The sequence below is a fragment of the Equus przewalskii genome, chromosome 26 (genome assembly GCF_037783145.1).
Source record: "Equus przewalskii isolate Varuska chromosome 26, EquPr2, whole genome shotgun sequence".
NCBI classification, from domain to species: Eukaryota; Metazoa; Chordata; class Mammalia; order Perissodactyla; family Equidae; genus Equus; species Equus przewalskii.
Window position 1 is genome coordinate 14,577,125 of NC_091856.1, and position 19,921 is coordinate 14,597,045.

The 19,921-nt window shown below is 52.1% G+C and overlaps 1 protein-coding gene across 17 annotated transcripts in view; it reads right to left on the minus strand.

Annotated features, from left to right (window-relative positions):
- Positions 1–18,369, minus strand: part of EPB41L4B (erythrocyte membrane protein band 4.1 like 4B) — a 130,910-nt gene extending 112,541 nt beyond the window's left edge. For 3 of the 17 annotated variants that reach the window (XM_070594938.1, XM_070594937.1, XM_070594935.1), the window contains exon 1: positions 17,527–17,882. In XM_070594938.1, the coding sequence (XP_070451039.1) occupies positions 17,527–17,832 (306 nt within the window). In that variant the 5' untranslated portion in view covers positions 17,833–17,882. Of the gene's footprint in view, positions 1–1,247; positions 1,328–17,526 lie in introns of those variants that run through there. The other 14 variants (XM_070594947.1, XM_070594946.1, XM_070594944.1 and 11 more) reach the window with 8 other exon arrangements.
- Between the last annotated feature and the right edge of the window lie 1,552 nt (positions 18,370–19,921).

Genomic DNA, 19,921 nt, shown 5'->3' on the forward strand with positions numbered 1-19,921 from the left:
CCCTTCTAGTTGTGGCATGTGGGACGCTGCCTCAGCGTGGCCCGATGAGCAGTGCCATGTCCGCGCCCAGGACTCGAACCAACGAAACACTGGGCCGCCTGCAGTGGAGCGCGCGAACTTAACCACTCGGCCACGGGGCCAGCCCCCTTTTTTTTTTTTTTTTTAAAGATTTTATAAGAGATGCATTTTTGACTCAGGCTTGCATCCACCTGGACCCTGGCTTGGTTCTGTGTATACAGAAGGCCCTCAATAAATGCCTGTGCGGTTTATGCACAGGGGTCACATCTTGGCTTCTCCATCAACCCCACTCCTTAATCTGGCCACCAAATCCACTGGGTTCCAAGTCCTCCAACTCCACTGCACCTGCCCTTCCCCCCATGCCCAGCATCTGAGTTTAGAGCCTTGATATAGCTCACGGCCACTTAGCGTGACCACCCACCTTGAACCACGCGCAGAGCCAGACTCCAAGCGTCCCGTGGTCTTAGCCTCCCTCCCTTCGTCAGCACCCATGAGCCACATTCTGTTTTCTAAACGCCTCCTCCTGGTGCCCTCCTCCGTGAGGCTGGCCACGCTGTTCTTCCACCCGGACTGCCAATCCTCCGCCTCTCAAGGTTCAAATCAACCCAACCCTCAGCTCCCCTGAAGCATCACCAAGGGAAACCCACCTGCCCTTCCAATGAACCCCCACCAGCTCCACCCGTCTGCCTATGATGTGCCCTAGTCACTCTGCCTGGTACTCTGGTTATCTGAGAAGCAAAATGAGGTGGCACAGAGCTCCAAGAGCCAAAAGAACAAAAACATCTTTCTGGGCTTAGCTACCTCCTCAGCCAAACGGGAACGATGGCACAGCTCTGCTGATTTACCAGATTACGGTGAGGACTAAATGAGATGAAGACTGGGAACACACTCGAAGGGCCAATGTTCTCAACGGGATCTGAGAAGCTGCGGTCAACCCTGGCTCCACCGCAAGCCAGAAACACCCAGCAACGAGCCTTCTGGCACCACAGCCATTGCAGACCCTTCTACACCATGGGGCAGCTGCTCCCTGTGCTGCAAAGACAAGACTTCTTCCCCTGACAAGGACCAGAGCTCCCCAAGCTTTTCTTCAAATATAAGAGGGAGCATAGTGTAAAGATTAAGAGCACATGTTACCACAATAAAAAAAGAGTATACATAGTATGACCACATTTTAGTACAAAAAAACCTTTATAATCGATCCTTAGAAAAAAGGTGGTGGGGATACATACCAAAATGAATGAAGTGGTGATCTCTTAGTGGAGGTATTATATATGATCTTGACTTTGTACGTTCTTTTGTCAGTTATTCCTGAATATTTGAAGAGAAACAAGTACTCCTTTTATTTTAAAAAAAGTACAGAACTGGTATGACAGGATGACACTTCTTTTTACTAAAACCAATATTCTCCTCAATATTTTTTCCTTTTTCTTCTTCCTACTCAAGCAACTAGGCTGTTCGGTTCTCCTTATCTCACAAAAGCTATATTATAACCAAAAACAGAAAATTAAGATTAAAAAACAAAAGATGAGGAGCATGAACGCTGGAGCCAGACTCCCTGGGCCAGCACACTCGAGCAGCAGGACCACGGAGGAGACCACTGTTCTGCACCTGCTTTGTCATCGAGAAGACAGGACAGCCACCATGCTGTGATGTCTGTGGGAGACTTCACTGAGCAGGTCTACAGGACGTGCTCACAACTATGCCTGGCACGTAGTCAGCACTACTTTTGTAAGAAACCCTTAGCTGGGATCTTTTCTACCTTTCAAGAGTTCTTAAGACCCACTCCTCAACATTTCACGGATCTTGGAATCTGGAAGTTGGCTTCCGACACTACGTACACAATCCCATACTTGACCTCTGACATTTGTGGGGAATCCAGAACAAAACTGACCCATTCCAATTAGCCCAAGAACTTTAACTGTAGAATCCACCACATGATTCTGTTCTTCAGGCCCCTGAGGGGACGGACCTCTAAAGGTTCCTGCTCCTGGAGCTGCATCGTATATTGTTCTTGTGCTGGAGATTAATTCTCTCTTCACGTTTCATTTTTACTCTTCAAATTCAACCTCACAGGTTGAGCTTCTACCCCAATCTCTAAAGGTCAAGGTCAACAGCAGGTAGAGCCGACACCAGTAGGACAGGGCAGGGGCCAAGAGTACTCATGAGCTGTGTGTGTTCTAGCATGTTGTTTAACCTCTCTGTGCCTCACTGTTCTCATCCGTATAACGAGGATGCTAACAGGAACTCCCTAACGCATAGGGCTGTGAGGAGTCAATGAGTTAAGTAAGCCATGTAAAGTGCTTAAATCAATGAGAAAGATCAATATACTTTGCAAACGTTATGCTAAGTGAAAGACATCAGACACAAAAGGCCACACATTCTGTACGATTCCATTTATATAAAATATCCAGAGTTGGCAAATCCATAGAGACAGAAAACAGATTAGTGGTTGCCAGGAGCTGGGAGGAGGGGAGCATGGAGAATGGGTAATGGGTACAGTGTTCCCTTTCGGGGTGATGAAAATGTTCTGGAGGTAGATTAGTGATGATGGTGGCTAACATTGTGAAATTACTAAATGTCACTTATGGTAAATTGTTCTATGTTTATTTTACCAAAATAAAATCATTTGCAAAAATAAGTCAATAATGTTTTTTATTACTTGAATTATGACGCAAATAACTACTATAACATGAAATGTACCAGGTCCTCCACAAGCCAAACCGCCCTGCAGGTTCCAGCAGGAGAGGGAAGGCTACACAGCAGGAGCAGGCTGGGCGGTGGTTCGGGACAAGCTTCATAAACACAGTAGCATCTGAGATGGGCCCTGAAGGATGGCTAGACCCTTATGAGATAAGAACCAGCCAATCAGAAGGGAACAGCACAGCAAAGGCACACAGGTGAGAAGTGAAGTGTGCGGAGTCGGGGTGGGGACTGCTAGAGAACCACGAGGGTGACAGCCACGGAGAAAAACTGCAGAGAAGCGGCCTTAGAGCCTGAAAGGGATTTTAAGTATAGTCCTCTCATTTACCAGCTGTGGGATGTTGGGCAAAAATCTGGAGCCTTCTATAAAATCGGAACACCCACAATTCTCTCAAAGAGGTGCCATAAGGATTAAATAAAACCATGAAAGGTGAAAGCTTGATCTAAACCTGAAACGCTACGCTAACATAAGGGATGTGAACCTGCAGAAGAGTGGTTCTGAGACTTGGCGGCACAGTGGGATCACCTTGGGAGTTTTAAAACATTCCAGTGACTAGGTCCCACCCCCCCATGCCCAGCAGTCCTGGTGGTAGTAGTCTGGGGTGTGTCCTGACGGAGCCACAAGTAAAGCCACAACACTTTGAAGGCTGCAACAGCACACAGAGCTGACCCCGAGGATCCAGACGATGTGGAAGCCTGGAGCCACTGAGGGGAGGGGTCCTCTAACCTTGATGTCCTTAGCATGCTGACCCTGGGCCACCAAGGCAAGGTCAAAGCTGCTCCCTCTCCTTGTTCAGAGGGCCAGGAGGTGGGCGATGCAATTCGAGAACAAGGCCACACCCCACCCCAAATGAGCTCCTTCGACGCAGGACCCACCTCTGGGACATTTCATATTCCTCGCACAGGGTCTTACACACACTAAATGATCTCTGCTTTTTGTATTTTGATCTTGTATTTTGTTGTTTTTAACGAATAAATCAAATAGCTGCAATGAAACAGGTCTTGTTGGTAAAGAGAACCAACCACTGCTCTGTGGAAAACTCCTGCGTGGAAGAGCTCACTCCTTGAAGCAAGTTAATAAGATAAATGGTGTGTTCCAGTAACTCAGGGACACACAATTCTTTTTCTCTTAGAAGACAGCACGTAATTTTTGCATTTTTCTTCAGGAGTCTCGTTAATGAAGAGGAACTATCCACCACAGCTTTTAGAACAAAGCCAAAGACTCCTGGATCTCAAAGCAAAAGAAATCCTATATACCGAGCTATCCTAAACAGACACTTCCAGCCTCGGACTCCAGCTCTCCCATTAAAATATCCCACATCTGAATCTCCTTTTCTCAGCTTCCCCCCCCCAGGGACCCACGGGATCTGCCACTGCCGGCTTGTGTGTGGAGCCTGGGGCCGGTTCCAAGCCCTTCCGGGCCCCTCCCTGGACTTTGACCAGTCAATCTCGCTGCCATCCACGCAGCATTGATGCCACCCAATACAGATTGCGACCAAGGAGCAGGTGGCTTGGCTCTCCGGTTTCAGGCCCCAGCAAACAGGGGCAATAAAAGGACTGCAGTCAGGGCAACGGGGCGCAATGGGCTGCCAGAGTCCGCCGTGGGTTAATAACTAACCTCAGAAGCCTGCGTGGCTCCCCAGGGCTTTCCCAGGTGAAGCCCACATCCATCTCATGGGCAGGCGACAGGGCAGGCGATGCTGCCTCTGGGCCGGGGGGACAACCACGGCTGGCTTTCGGAAGAGGTGGTGGAGCCTCAGAGAGGCAAAGGGGCTGGCCTAATGTCGCTGGACACTGAGAGCAGGAGCCGGGAGGGCTGTGTGCAGGCAACCGCTCTCATTACACACTAATTACTGCCCATTTGCCACAGGTGAGAAGCGGCTGGCTGCACGGAGCAGCAATGAGGGTCCCAAGGCAGACAGGAGAGCTCTGCCAGCCCAGAATGATGGTTTGGACCATGTGGTCTCCAAGCGCTTCTTTAGGGATGAAACCCAGTGGTCCCCACTGCCCTGCTGTCCGCCCTGCCTCCCTTCTCCTGGAAGTGTTCATTGATTCTGTTCCCTAAAATGTCTGCTGGCACCTCCAGCCAGGAGATGGAAAGGCTTGCTGGGGCCTCCCAGAGAACGTAAAGGGACCCAAACAGGAGTGAGCTAGAGCAAGAAAGAATCCAACATCAAGGGAGACCTTCAAAACCAATGTCAAGGGGCCGATAAAGAAACAGAAGGTGGACACAGAAGAGAAAGAAAAGACGCTCTTTCATCAAATCTACTGAAAACTTTCCAAAGATGAGGAATTTGGACCTTTTCAAAGAAGTAACATCCAATGAAAAACAGGAGGATGCTTGGGCTCACTGGCAGGGGCTGAGCAAGGAGCAGGAATCTTGGATGTGTTAGTTCAAGCCTCAGTGCCTTTGCATATGCAGATGTGGCCACCGGGAAGGATGTTCTCCCACTTGTCCTTAGAGCCCAAAGCTTTCTCTCTGAAATTTTCTGGTTGCCTATTTTTCCCTCCCAGTCCCCTCATCTTAGACTTTCCTTTGAGCTTATTTAAAACTCTCTATGGCACTTTTCACACCAGGTGTAATGACTTGTCTGCACTCAAGCTTCTTGAGGGCGGGGACCCTGTCCTACTGTGCTCTGCGTGCCCTGAGTCACAGGCTTCAAACAACGCCAGTTCCCTGAAGCAACCGTACCTCAGGGTAAGCAAACACTGAGGATGCCATCAACGAAATCCAGGAAGTGGGGAACTATCTAAGACAAATGGCCCAGCTTCTTCAGCAAACCACTGGCAAAAAACAAAAGAATGAGGAGGGGAAAACTCTAGACTAAGAGCTATAAATTGTGGGGTGGGGACAGTAGGGAGATGCTTGTCAAAGGACACAAACTTTCAGTTATAAAATGAGTAAGTTCTGGGGACCTAATGCACAGTATGGTGACTATAGTTAATAACAATGTAAAGTATCCTTGACATTTCTAAGGCGGTAGGTAGATCTTAAGTGTCCTCACCAGACACACACACACAAAAAGGTAACCGGTGAGGTGATGGATGCATTAATTAGCTTGATGCACAGTAACCATTTCACAGTGTATATGCATATCAAATCACCATGCTTTACACGTCAAATATATACAATTTTTTCTTTTTTGAGGAAGATTAGCCCTGAGCTAACTACTGCCAATCCTCCACTTTTTGCTGAGGAAGACTGGCCCTGAGCTAACATCTGTGCCCATCTTCCTCTACTTTATATGTGGGACACCTACCACAGCATGGTGTGCCAAGCGGTGCCATGTCTGCACCCGGGATCCGAACCGGCAAACCCCGGGCCAAAGAAGCGGAATGTGTGCACTTAACCGCTGCACTACCGGGCCGGCCCCTACAATTTTTATCTGTCAATTATACCTCAATGAAGCTAGGAAAAAAACATTAAAAACAATTTTTACAGAGCTTTAGATAGAATATCAACCAAATGCAATGAAAGGAGCTTGCTGACCACCGAACAGCAAAATCTGAACACTGACTAAATATCTGATGCTAAAAAATAATTAACTATTTTTAGGTGTTCTAATAGTATTATGGATACATTTTTAAAATCACAGCCCTTATCTTTTAGACGTGTGTACTGAAGTACATGTTTGAAATCACATGTTTGGAATTTGTTTTAAAATAATTACAAAGGCACAGAGGTGAGGATACAGATGAACTGAGAGTGGCTATATCGACAAGTGAGGAAGCTGGATGATGGGGACTTGGGGTTCATGACATTCATTATATGATGGGTACTACTTTTTCTAAACACAGTCTACTTTTGAATGTTTAAAAATTTCAATAATAAGAACTGGAAATAAAAAAAAGTGGGCAGAATTGAATACCCTAGATCCTGCAATTGCTCACCAAAAGCCCCCAGCAGCAACTGACTTCAGTTCATTCACAGCAGAACTGAAGTCAAAGCATGGGGCCAGCTGAGTATAAGTTCACATGCTCTGCTTCAGCGGCCCAGGGTTTCACCGGTTTGGATCCTGGGCACGAACATGGCACCGCTCATCAGGCCACGTGGAGGCGGCATCCTATATAGCACAACCAGAAGGACCTGCAACTAGAACATACAACTATGCACTTGGGGTCTTTCGGGAGAGGAAGGGAAAAAAAAATTGAAGAAGATTAGCAACAGTTGTTAGCTCAGGTGCCAATCTGAAAAAAAAAAATTTAAAAACCCCATTAATTCCTACTTACTGAAGAAAGGCCTGTAAGGAGGGCCTGAAGAGGAGCGTTCTGCAGAAGAGGAAGGGGGTATGACAACATCACAAAGATCAGCAGGGAATGAGCTGAACACAACGAGAAAAACACAACTCAACTAAAAAACAGGCAGAAATCACAGAACAAAGCACTCCAAGAGGAAATATGCTTAATGGCTCAGAGACATATGCAAAGATACTGACCCCCATCAATAACTGGGGAAAAATGAAGACCGCCCTGAATTCTTACTAACTCCCACCAGACTAGGAAAATACAACAAAAGGCTGCACAATGCCACATGTTGAAGAATGGATGAGCAGATACTTCTATACGCTGCTGGGACTCTGGAAGACCCTTTTGCAGGATCCTAAAAGGCCCTGCCCAACACCCTCCCAGCCCTTCCAATCCTGGGTGCACATCCAGGACAGATGCTTGCTTGCCTATGTGCACCAGGAGACCAATTCCAGAATGTTCACAGCAGCATCTTCTCCTAACAGCCCCAAACTGGAAACACCGCAAATGTCCACTGACAAAGGATAAATTCGCTAGATTCACGCAAAGGAATAACTACAGAGCAGTAAGAATTAGTTACCGCATCAATACGCATGAATCCCACAGACACAGTATCGAGTGAAAAATCCATACGCATAAAGTTCACAAATGTGCAAAACTAACAATATATCACTTCGGGAAACACACCTGCGCGGCAAACCTGTAAAGAAAAAGGATGAGAGACTAACTTCCGGAGGGCAGGAGGGAGGCGAATGCGAGGAGGGCCCGGCTTTACCAACGCCCGTGATGATCTTTGTTCTTAACTGGCTGGTGGGTACATGGATGTCCAGTGTGTTATTTTTCTTTAAACTATTCATATTATAGACACTCTTGTATTTATATTTCATCATTAAAAAATTTAAAGAACATGCCAGACAGAGAGGTTGCCAACACTGAGTAACTCAGACAAAAATGTAAGGGGGAAAACTAGGACCAGATAACCTGGAAGGATGCTCAGCACACAGCAGAAGAGTCCCAGGGGAGAGGTGCCAGAATGCCAAGAATAAAACCACAAGGAGCGGGCAGGGGACATCCAAGTCCCCAGCGGCAGCGCCACTAATGACTGGGCAGGACTGAGGTAGGCAGGCCCAGACCTGCACCAAAAAATCCTTAACTTGGATGAATGGATAAACAAAGTGTGATACATACACACTGGAATACTATTCAGTCATGAAAAGGAATGAAGTTCTGACACTTGCTACAACACGGACAAACCTGGAGGACATTGTGCTAAGTGAAAGGAGCCAGACACAGAAGGACAAATCCTCCATGATCCCCCTCAGATGAGGGACCTGGAGTAGTCAGATTCACAGAGACAGGAGGGAGAATGGTGGTTACCAGGGGCCTGCAAGGAGGGAGGGGGATGGGAAGTGTTTAATGGGTATAGTTTCAGTTTGGGAAGACGAAAACGTTCTGGAGATGGACAGTGATGATGTCTGCACAACAATGTGAATGTACTTAATGCCACTGACCTATACACCTAAAAATGGTAAATTTTATGTTCCTTACATTTTACCACAATAAAAAAAAATCTCTGGGCCAGCCCGGTGGCGCAGTGGTTAAGTTCACACATTCCGCTTTGGCAGCTCGGGGTTCACTGGTTCAGATCCCGGGTGCAGACATGGCACCGCTTGGCACGCCATGCTGTGGTAGGCGTCCCACATATAAAGTAGAGGAAGATGGGCACAGATGTTAGCTCAGGACCAGTCTTCCTCCGCAGAGAGAGGAGGATTGGAGGCAGATGTTAGCTCAGAGGCAATCTTCCTCAAAAAAAAAAAAAACCCTAACTCAAGGTAGGTGCAGTTGAGCAAGCGAGCAGGTGGGAAAATGGAGAAGCACCAGCAGGCCCACCACAACCCGCCTGAGCAGACATAAGGCAGGACAGGGACAACATTCAGATCACAGGACAGGCGTGGAGGGGACACCTCAGAGCTGAGGGACGCCAGCTCCACAGCCACTTGTGGAACCACAGATTCTGAATCCTCCTGGGGGACCGGCGGCATGGACAATTCCACCCCTGTGACCGAGCTCAGTGCTGGGAATCAGGGATGCTCCGGATGACCCCACAGGTGGGCACACGAGCCCGGGAACATCATCTCCCAGTTCTAACTTCAAGGAGGAAATGCAGGGCACTCAGCCAGCTATGACTTTGGTGAGAAAGAATCCGCAAAAAGTGCTGAGAAATGGTAGAGAGAACCCAAATGCCAGAGATCTTGAAAGGCAAGGTGGTTCAGCAGCGAGAGGGGTTTTTATCACATGAAATTCTGACCTGTCAAGTCACAAAAGAGTGTGCTCTGCCAAGGGAGTTCCCAGGAGCACACATCTCAAACAGGCAGGCTGCGAGTGCCCAGCATGGGCTGGGGGAAGAGCCCTGGAAGATGAGTCAGGAAACCTACATTCCATTCTGGCTCCACCACACTGACTAGCTGAGTGGCCCAAGGCCACCCGCTCCCCAAGACCATGCTTAAAAAGGATAATAATTCCTTCCCAGACGGTGGCAATTAAGGGAAGTCACACAGATTCTGCCAACCTCGGGGGTAGGGCTGCCTGCCAGGCCAAGGTACCAGGTGCTCAGCATACCAACCTCCCACCCCAAGAGACAGGTGTTATTCACTTACACACACACAATGAGGGGTGAATTCAAGTAATCCAAAATAAGCACAAAAGAGGCCACCAAACTGATGAGCAGTGTGTCAGGAAGCCTTGGACGGGAGAAAAAAACTTTTTAAAAAAGGATACACACCATGTACAAAAAAGCACAAAGACTGAAATAAAACCAACCCGTTGCTCTGCAGCCAGATGAGAATACATAAAATGCTTTTCTCTGCGATAATTTTCAGGCTGCTCTATTAAGCAGTTTTTAAAACGTAGGCTACTTCTGAGCTCGGTGTTGAAGCCTTATGGCCATCAAACCAGAAGGCATCCCGGGCGAAACTACATTCAATGAGTGTGACCGGAGGTGTAAATCTGATCTCTGGAAATCCCACGTGGCCTGCAAAGGAGGACACCCTTCTGAGGCTCAGGGGTCCCCATCCACCTTGGGACCTTTGGGGCAGGCTTAGAGCCCACCCACCACCCCGGCTCCCGTGCCCAGTCCTGCTGTCAGAGGACCTTGCCAGACCACAAATCTCCGGCCACACCGTCTGGGCTTGAAGCTAGAGCCATGTGACACGCACAAGCTCCTCCACCTGTCTGCTAAGCCCCTTTCTCCCCTCTGCAAACCAGGGATAACAAGAGTAACCCCCAAAAGCGTTTTGTGAGGATTCAACAAGACAATCACACAGCAAACGCACAGTAAACCTTGGCTCTCACCAGCCTGAGACACTCATCTGCACTTCACAGGTCCCTCACTCACTCCTTTAAGACTCAGGGACACACCGGAGCCCAGAATCCTCCCTCCCCCATGGAGCCAGACCCCAGGAACTGGGTCTTCTGGCTCCCATCCTCCGTGCATTTGCACCTGCTGCTTCCCTCTGCCCAGCTCCTTCCAACTGAATCTACAGCTGACCTCCGATGCATCCTTGGGGACAACTCCATGCCACCGCGGGCATCTAACCGTGTCCAACTCCACCCCACAGTTCTGCTGCTCGCCCCCTGCCCTACCGCACGTGGGGTTCCACGTTACGGGTTGACACTGCCTCCCCTTCTAGACTTGAACTATTCCGTCCCTGCTGTCTCCCAGCCCAATGCTTACTGCAGTGTAACCGCCCAATAAGCCTTTGCCGACTGAAGAAAATACACTGGGGGCCAAGAAAAACATTTTGGAAAACAAAAATAAAACTGAAATTAAAATCCAGGGGGATAAGTCAGATACATCCAGTTCTAGAAAGAAACCAAAGAGGCTGCGGAAAGAGTGAGGTTAGGGGGACCAGGGCAGGCAGGGCACACCTGGGAGGCTGCAAGGCGCCCGCCCACCTCTGCCAGACCTGCTCTGGCTGGTAGCAGAGCGTGGGCTTCCCTGGGCAGGTGAGAGGGTGGCGACCGCCCCAAAGCAGGTGGTCAGAACACGAGCCTTGGGATGCAAGGGTACTCTGAGGCCACATCAGCAGGACCTTTAACCTACCAGAAAGTAGAGGTGATGGGGGGATGGGCTCGGAGGACAGGGAGCTCGCCTCTCACCCAGCAGGGGCAGCAGGCAGCACACAGCTCAGCTGGCCACAGGGGGCTTCCCCACCCCAGGTAAGGGTCCCAGAAAATGCAAGGGGTCGGGGCGAGGGCCCCACCCTAAAGAGTCCCTATTCAATTGTGCTGAAGGGGTGCGGAGACAGACTTTCATCAACCCATATAAATTCATCATCTAAAATCCATATTTATATTTAAAAACCAAAAAAAACCCTACAGACGGATACACACCACAATTTTAACAGCGGTTATCTCTGCTGAGATTCTAGCGGATGTCTGAACTTCTCTCGCATCTCTGTATTTTCTAATCGTTCTGCTTCAAACACATTCCAACGTGAAATGAAAGCCCACGCCACCTTGAGAAAAACACCACGATGAATCAGCAGCTGACCCTGCCCGCAGGCAGGTGCCATGGGCCGGAGCCGGTACCCGGGTCAAACGGAACCAGATTCCTGCCGAGAGAACACAGGCAGAGTGGGGCAGGCCGGGCGGAGGCAGTCAGGCAGCGGAGAAGGATGGAACATGTGCTTTGAGGACAAATTGTGGGCGGAGGATTTCTGTGGTTACCGGGCAGATTCTTTCTAAGTCCCTTTGCAAGAATTTCAGAGAAAATTCTACCCTCCCTCTGGCAACTGACCTTTCGCTATTTCAAAATTAAACAGACCTGTGCCTACATCCACAGCGGTGCGCGAGGGACAGAATTCAATGAGATTATGCACGTGAAAGTGCTTAGCAAGTTAATATTTGTTCAGCCCTGGACCAGTGTAGGGTCACGTTACTGGCACTGGAGAGGCTGGCGACTGCACCCCCCCACCCCCAATATTAACACTGATGATCCAGCAAGTGTGGAACCAGAGTAAGAGATCACGCCTGTATCCCATTTCCGAAGGATGTTCACCATCCACCTCTCTCACCCCGACACCAAGCTCCTTTTAAAACAAAGTATTTTTTACAATACACAAATTCATGACCCACAGAGGTATCCGAGGCTCGCATGGTCTCATTCACGGTCTGGGACGGGGAGGGCATGGGGTGTGGGGTAAGCAGTGGAGGGCCACCTTGAGCTTACACTTTCCCTCAGGGGCAGGAACAAGCAAGTCGTCCAGAGGCCCAGGATAAGGCAAGGAGCCCAAGGCAGCCGGAACCTTGGGAGAGGGACAACACGAGCAGCTGCCTTCTCCTGTCTCCTGGGGTGTCATACGGTTCCCCATTTCTTCCCACAACTGAGAGTAAGGAGACCCCTGCCCTGCAAGCCAGACTCCACTACGCCTCCCCTGCCCCCAGCATGTACCCCCAACTCCACCTGCGAACCGCTCTGCCACTCTGCCCCTCCTCCTGGTGGCCCTCCTCACCTGGACTATTCCAACAGCATGACTGGTCTCAAGTCCCTCCTCCGGCCCAGCCTCCACTCCACTGTGGCGAAAACGGGTTCCCTAAAGCTCAGGGATGATACTGTCAACCCCAGCTCAAAGACAGCCAGTGCCCCCCACCGCCTATGGCAGTTTCTAATGCACAGTGCGCTGCCCTCTGTTCTCACAGCGCCAGAGCGAGGGTTCTCAAAGGTGTGAAGGGACCACCTTCCTTGGAATCACCCAGGGTACTTGGGAAAAGTCCAGCTTCCTGAATGTCCTGAGAATCAGAAATTCTGTGGGTTTTAACGGGAGGAAAGAAACTCCCAGATGAACTTGGTGTACCCTGAAGTCAGAGAACCCCTTTGCTGGGCTTTCCCATGGTGTGCAGAAATGTGTCCTACTTCCAACCTCCAGGAAGACGTCCCGCCCCCTTCCACGGTCCTGAGTTAGGACGAGGGCTCAGTCTTGCTTCCTACAGCCCATCCCACGTTCACCTCCAAAGGCTAGACAATCAGGGTCCCCAACGTAGCCCCTTCCAACTCTTCACCGAGTGACTAAAGGGAAGTCACTGTACATCCACAGGCCTCAGTTTCCCATGTATACAAAGGGTGGCATATGTGCCATCTAGGGTCCCTTTCAACTCCAAAAGAAGGCAGATGTTGTATCTCGTATGTTCTGTTGGATCAGAGGTCCCAGTCCAAAACTTCGAAGTGCCTGCATTTTTCTGTTTATTTGGGAGGGGGGCGATTCTTTTCTCATCCAAAGTGAGACTTTCAGAAAGCATCTCTGATACCACATCCCACTTCCAATTTCCACTAATGGAGAGCCAAGCAATGTTTAGCCTTCCTGGCACAGCATTTTTTTTTTTCCCTAATACTCATTACTAGACATTTTTCCAAACCCTTCCCATAGGCCAAAGAGGAGGCGTGGATGCGTGTAAGAGTACAACCTCCCAGCCACCCCTCAGCCCCCTGCTGTTTACTGAGGTTTTTTACATCTTTCTTGTCACGCAATCCTCCCAACATCTCCATTTTAAAGACCAGAAAACCGAGGCTCTGAGGGCTTAAGCTGCCCAAGGTGGCACAGCCAGCCTGCAAGACTCAAATTGGATCTTCGAACCCTGAGCCTCTCCACGTTGGCGCTGCCCCACAATGAGTCAAGGCCAAGTTCCGGAGACGGAAAACGGCTCCACCAGATGCAACACTGGCCAACATGCTGTGCCCTCCAAGGCATGGCGGGAGTGCTAACCAGCCAGCCCCACAGCCTAACAGCTTTCCACACAGAGCTGCTGGAAGACTGTGCATGCAGGGGAGGGGGAGACGGGGCTGAGCAACAGCCGCACGAGCAAAAGCAATGCCAGAGATTTAGTCAACAGAGAGCTAATATGAGTCAACAGAGGGTGCCGCTGCCAAGCACACTAATGGGATCTTCAGCTGCATTAATAGAAGGAAAGTGTCTAGGGCAGGCCGAGGGAGCCCTGCCCTGCTCTCAGCAGACCACACCTGAGGGCTGGGCCGGGCGGGGCTGGGCTGAGAGAGGGAGGCACCTTGCAACGCAGGGCCAGGTTTCTGAAGGAGTGGCTCTGAGAGGCACTCTGGTCGGTTGGTAGGGTGAACAGGACTCCCTTGGAAGGTGGGTTTGTACAGCAAGCCCACTGTAGACTGCATGTTACAGATAAATTTTTTAAAAGATCCTTTCATTCACATTTTATCAAAGATTGAGAAACCGCTGACTATCCATAGCAAAGAGTAAGAACACAGGTGTGCAAGGGGTGCAGCCCACTGCCAGACAAGAGGGCTCCAGGCCCCAGCCAAGGAGGATCGCTGGAGAAGACAGCTATGGTTGCTTTTTCCTTTATTATACAGAACAACTGGGCTGTGGCTTGGTCAAGACGTGGACCCAACAGAACAGGTATTCTAAAAATGCACAAGGGACACTGGATTTGAGATCCTATAATCTCAAGTGTCAAAATCTCCAGGAAGGGGCGGGCCCGGTGGTACAGTGGTTAAGTTTGCACGTTCCGCTTTGGCGGCTCGGGGTTTGTCAGTTTAGATCCCGGGTGCGGACATGGCACCACTTGGCAAGCCATGCTGTGGCAGGCATCCCACATATAAAGTAGAGGAAGATGGGCATGGATGTTAGCTCAGGGCCAGTCTTCCTCAGCAAAAAGAGGAAGATTGGCAGCAGATGTTAGCTCAGAGCTAATCTTCCTCAAAAAAAAAAAAACAAAAAAAACCCTCTAGGAATTCCTCTCAATTCCCCCAGCCCGTCCATCCCCCAGCACCGTCTGGGTGAGCCTATCATATCAGTTAGCATCACTCAGAACAAAAAGATGTGTTTCCACCCGATGTTTCCCAAGAGCCCCAAAGCCGCCTCTCATTCACCTTTGTGTCCAGAGCACAGCACCTGGCACACTGGAGACGCCCAATGAATGTTGACTGAAGAGTGAGGTGCCTGGGAAGGTCACACTGAGGGTGGTGTTGTGTGCGAGGCAATTTCAGAACCCAAGTGTCCTGACCAAGGCTAATAAAATGGTTTATGACAATGTGTAACTGATTTTAGCACGCTGAGCAAAGGAATTCTTGCAGCTAACACCACCAGAGGGTTTTAATTACAAAGGAGCCATAGTTAGCCTGGCCGGGGCATGGGGTGCCTGCGGAAGTGGCTGGAGACAGAAAATCCAGCGAGAGTATGGCGGTCAAAGGTAAATCCTATCTGTGCGCCAGGCAGCAACGCCACACCAGAGCCCAGGAAGCGGTAAAAAGCCAGAAACGCAGAAAAGGAAAATAATGATGAGCGGGGCCAAACGGCATAAAACGTGAGCCCAGCGGAATGGGGCTGAGGGGCACGCAGGCTACAAATTTATCAGGAGCTGTGTGCTCACATCGGAACTCCAAGAATTAATTACAGGCACCAAAACTCTGATCTGGGAAGATGAGCATAAGGAGACTGTGTGATGAAGTTCTAGTACCTAATAAACCTTTAAATCGACGAGCTGTGCTCACTGGTGTTTCTTCTTCATCTTTTCTCCTTGAGGGCTCACAGGACAAAAGCCAGCATCTGTTTTTTACTTGCCTTTGGACAGGGTGTATATACATGGGTATAAATAAAATTTGGGGTTCGCTAAATGACACCTTAAAGCATCAAGAAATCTGCCATCATAAGAAAACCTGGTGAATTCTTCCATCAAATAGCCTTTTATCAAGTGAAGAAACCTTTTAGGATGCAAATATTCCCCTCCACCTGGCTCACTGAGGGCTCCACCAGCTGTAAGAAGTCACCGTTCCCGTCTCAACCTGTTCATCCGTGTACCTGTGTGGGTCTATTCACCACGCATGCGCCTGACTCAGTTTGCATTTTTCATCCCAGAAACACCACTTAAGCCTGTCGCACAAACCTGACAGAAGCAATACGTTTTATAAACGAATCATCCCCAGGGGAACAGACAAGAAAACCAAGCAGGAAGGAGCACTGTCGAAGTTTCCAAGGAGAGCCTTGCTTTCCCAGATCCGAGATGCAAAATACGCCACATCCTCTGCACACACCAGCTGCCCGCTCCAGCGGCAGCCTGCTCGCCTCTCCACTGCTCCCGGCCTTCCAGGCCTCCTCTCCCAGCTGAATAAAAGCTGGAGAGCCTCAATCTTGGGGAGCAGTCACGTTTTAATGCTATTTTAAAGACAACAGCTCTAAGCACCGGAATGCTGGCTCCTTTTCCATGAATAAGAAGGCCCCCAAAGGGTATCCTCACGACGAAATGATATCCTATGGAGAGCACCAGGAGCCAGAGAAATGAAATTGCCATAAATTGAAACGGTCTCAAAATTAAAGCTACACAGGGAAGCGTGTAGCTGGGCAGGTTCTGATTTTCCCATCCAAAACCCTGTCATGTTCCTGGTGCTCTCAGGAAGTCCAAAGAATTTCCCCCACCCGGGAAGGCTTAAATGCTTTATTTGCAACTCCAGGTGTGTTATTTTTTTCCCTGGAAACCTTCGGGATGATCTGTCACATTCATCTAAAGCTGAACCATTGTTGTGTCCTCAGTCACACCCAAAGGTTCCCAAAGGCACCGTCTGCCGCAGCGCCGGGTGCACAGTAGGCGCCCCATTAATGTGCAGATTTGATTTAATCAGACCGGGCCCCTTCGGCTAGAAAGATTCGTTGGTAGGTGGACGCCCTGGCGGGGACAGCAGCATCGGCCTAGCTCTCTGTCGGAGGGGGGCGAGGTGCAACCACCTGTGGGCGGGTGGCCCGCGACTCAGGCCCCCGCGCCGCCACCCTGGGGTGCCTCGGCGTCCCCACGCACGTCGCCCGGGGGAAAGTCCGGCGCGCCAAGCCCCGTGGGTACCCCGGGGCCGACTCTCAGCGCCCCAGCAAGGGCCCTGCCCGAGCAAAGTTGGCCAGGTCCAAGAGAATCGATTCTAGAGTGCTCGCAAGCTGCCCAAGCTCCTGCGAGGCCGCGGGCCAGAGGGGCTCTTGGTGATGGGGATGGGGCAGGCACTGAGGGGATCAGGTGGGAGCAGAAATGATCCCCTGACTCCCTGCCAAACTTGGGGCACCTGCCTGGCAGCAGGCGGGGGGGCTTCCCTTCCCTGCCATCTCACAAGGCCTGGTGGCGAGTTTGTGGGGGCAAGTGGGCTACCCCGGGGCAGCCCCGCATTGCTTTGAAATTTTCTAACAATAAGCCAGCATCGAGAAGACCCACGCTGAAACGTGGGGGGTGGAAGGGGAATACAGGGGGCGGGGACTCAGGACCAGGGGACCAGGTGCTGGGGAGAGAGTGAGGCCCAAAGGGCAAGGTGGGAGCCAAAGAAGGCGCAACCCAGCAGCGCACTGTGCTAAACAGGGGGCGCGGACCAGGGATGGGGCCCCGGAAGAGACCGGGACGGGTGGACCGAGAGAGAAGGAGGGTTAAGGAGTGCTCGCAGGAGGAGAAGGGGGAGGGGATCCCCGGAGAGCTGCACGGAGGGCGCCCCAGAAGGAAGCACTCGGGGCAGGGGGCTGTCCCAAGGGGCGCAGAGTGCCAGTGCCCCAGACCGGCCCCGTCACTCACCGGCAGGTCCACGCTCACTTCGGTCCCGTCCAGCAGGAAGACGCGGCAGTAGAGGGTGGCCTTGGCGGCGCCAGCGGCGGAGATGTGCACGGCCGCGCCGCCCGGGAGCAGGGGCCCGCCGCCGGCCGGGAACACGCTGCCCCCAGGGGCAGCGGGCAGCGTCGAAGAGGCGGCGGCGGCGGCCGGGCCCCCCCGCGGCCCCCCGTCGCGCTCGTCCCCCAGCCCGGCGGCCCCGCGCCCTGCCGCGCCCCGCGCGTAGCGCTGCATGGAGCGGCGGCCAAAGGTCCGGCGCAGGAACCGCAGCATCCTGGCTGGGGGCGCCCCCTGCCTCCGCCTCCTGCGCCGCCGCCGCCGCCGCCGCCGCCGCGCCGCCGCCGCCGGGGAGCGCCCAGCGCCGCCGTCAGTGCCCTCGGCCGCCCGCGCCGCCTCCCGCGGGCTGCGGCCCGGGGCTCGCTCCCGCGGAGGCCGGGGCCGCGCTCCGGCTGCCTGCGGGGCGCGCCGGCCCGGCCAGCGCCGGCTGCGAGTGGCCGCCGGCGGGAGGGCGCACTCGGGGCGGCCCCGGGCCGTCCGCCGCCGCCGCCGCCGCCGCGCGCTCTCCCGGGCCGGCGGCCTGCGCTTGCCGCCGGGGGGCCGCTCCCGACGGCCGGCTGCGGGGCTGCGGGGCGGGGGGGCCCGGGGCCGGGCTGCGGCTTGCTCCCGCGCGGCGCGCCGGCCGAGGGCCAGCCGGAGCAGGGCGCCTGCGTGCTCCCGGCGCGCTCGCTCCCACTCGCCGCGCCGCGCCCGGGCCCGAGGAGGCCCCGCCGAGCGCCCGCTCCCCAGACGCCTTTTCCTGCGCCCGCGGCCCCCGCCTCCCACCTGGGAGGCTGCACCTCCAGCCGCCACCACCGCCGCGGGGACTGCAGCACGCCCTCCTCCCTCGGGGCTGCGCCGGCTAATTGCAAACCGGGTCTGTGCTGCCCCCTGCCGGCCCGAGCGCCCCCTGCTGCTGTAGGTGTGCTCACGTGTGTACACGTAGGTGAGCACACACGTGTTTCCGGCGCCCCGAGCCCCGGAGACGCCCGAGAGTCTCCCCTTGCCTCGTTAGCAAAACAGGGCTGCACGCCCTCCGGGAAGCCTTGACCCGGAGGCCAGAGAGAGTGTGGCCTTAACTGAAGGTCCTCCCGGGCTCTCATTTTCTCCTTCTGGAAAGGGAACGCGGTGACTAGGTAATCTACCAGGTCCCTGCTACTTGATTAAGTTCCGTCAGTTTAAGATCTCAGAGCTGGAAGGGCCCTTTGAGCCGTTCCAGTCCAGTGGACTCATTCCAGATAGGAAAATGGAGCCCAGAGGGGAGTGGGAGGCCTTTTCCATCATACTACGCAGAAAAACCCCTTTCCGTAAGGACCTCGGGTCCAGCATTGAGGCAGGGGCCTGCATAAATAGCCGTAACTGAGAAGGCTAGTGAAGGTTGAAGAAGTTACTGGAAAGCAGAGTAGAACTGAGGCCCGAGAATGAATATACAGGACACACTGAGAATATTGGAGGCAGAGAGAAGCGTTTATAAACAATGCCCCTCAAAAAGAAGTGGGTTGTCCTTTATTGCGAGTAAGGAATGTGGAAGAGGAGAGGGTGAGGGGAGATCAGGCCTCTTGGGAAAGATAACACTCCTTTGTGCCTGACACTGTGCTAAGCCCTTTTCTTTCCTCATCTTACTTAATCCTCACAACAGCCTGGTTCAAGAGATGTTCTTATCCCCATTGCACAGAGGAGGAAATTGAAGCTTAGAGATTTAAGAGACTTGCCCTAGATTCCACGGTTAATACGCTCATTTGCTGGACTTCAAAGCTGTTGCTCCTAACGGCTACCTCTGCTGCCAGGCTGCGGCATGTGGCACGATTGGCAAGAAGGTTTCATCCAGAGACCTGGATGAAGGCAGTGGCCACAGCCAAAGGGACAGGGAGAGAGGGGAGGATGAATTGGGGAGGCATTCCAAAATAGACATTTACTGAGGATTGGGCGCTGTCTTGGCTGATTTCATGGGTGATGTTTTTGTTAAGCCTCGCTCCAGCTCTTCCAGGTAGTTCTGTTTATCCCCATTGACTTAGGTGGAGTTGGAGGCCCTAGAGGAGTAATATCCTTGCCCCAGGTCTCAGAGCTCCTGAATGGCAGCAGCCAACGCTTGTTGCCTAGTGTCCACTTTATAACTCTACAGGGGTCTACTGTGTGACAGTGCACAGTGAGGGGTCATCTGCCATCAGCCTTCAGACACCCACTCTGCTCCCCTCCCCCAAGGCTAGACTTCATAGAATACCGTCAGCAAGTTGGTGTTCAAAGGTAGCCCAGTCTGCTCACTGGTTTCTAAGGATAGCCCACTTCCTACTATATGGTCCAGCAGGGCTATGCCAGACTGAATAAT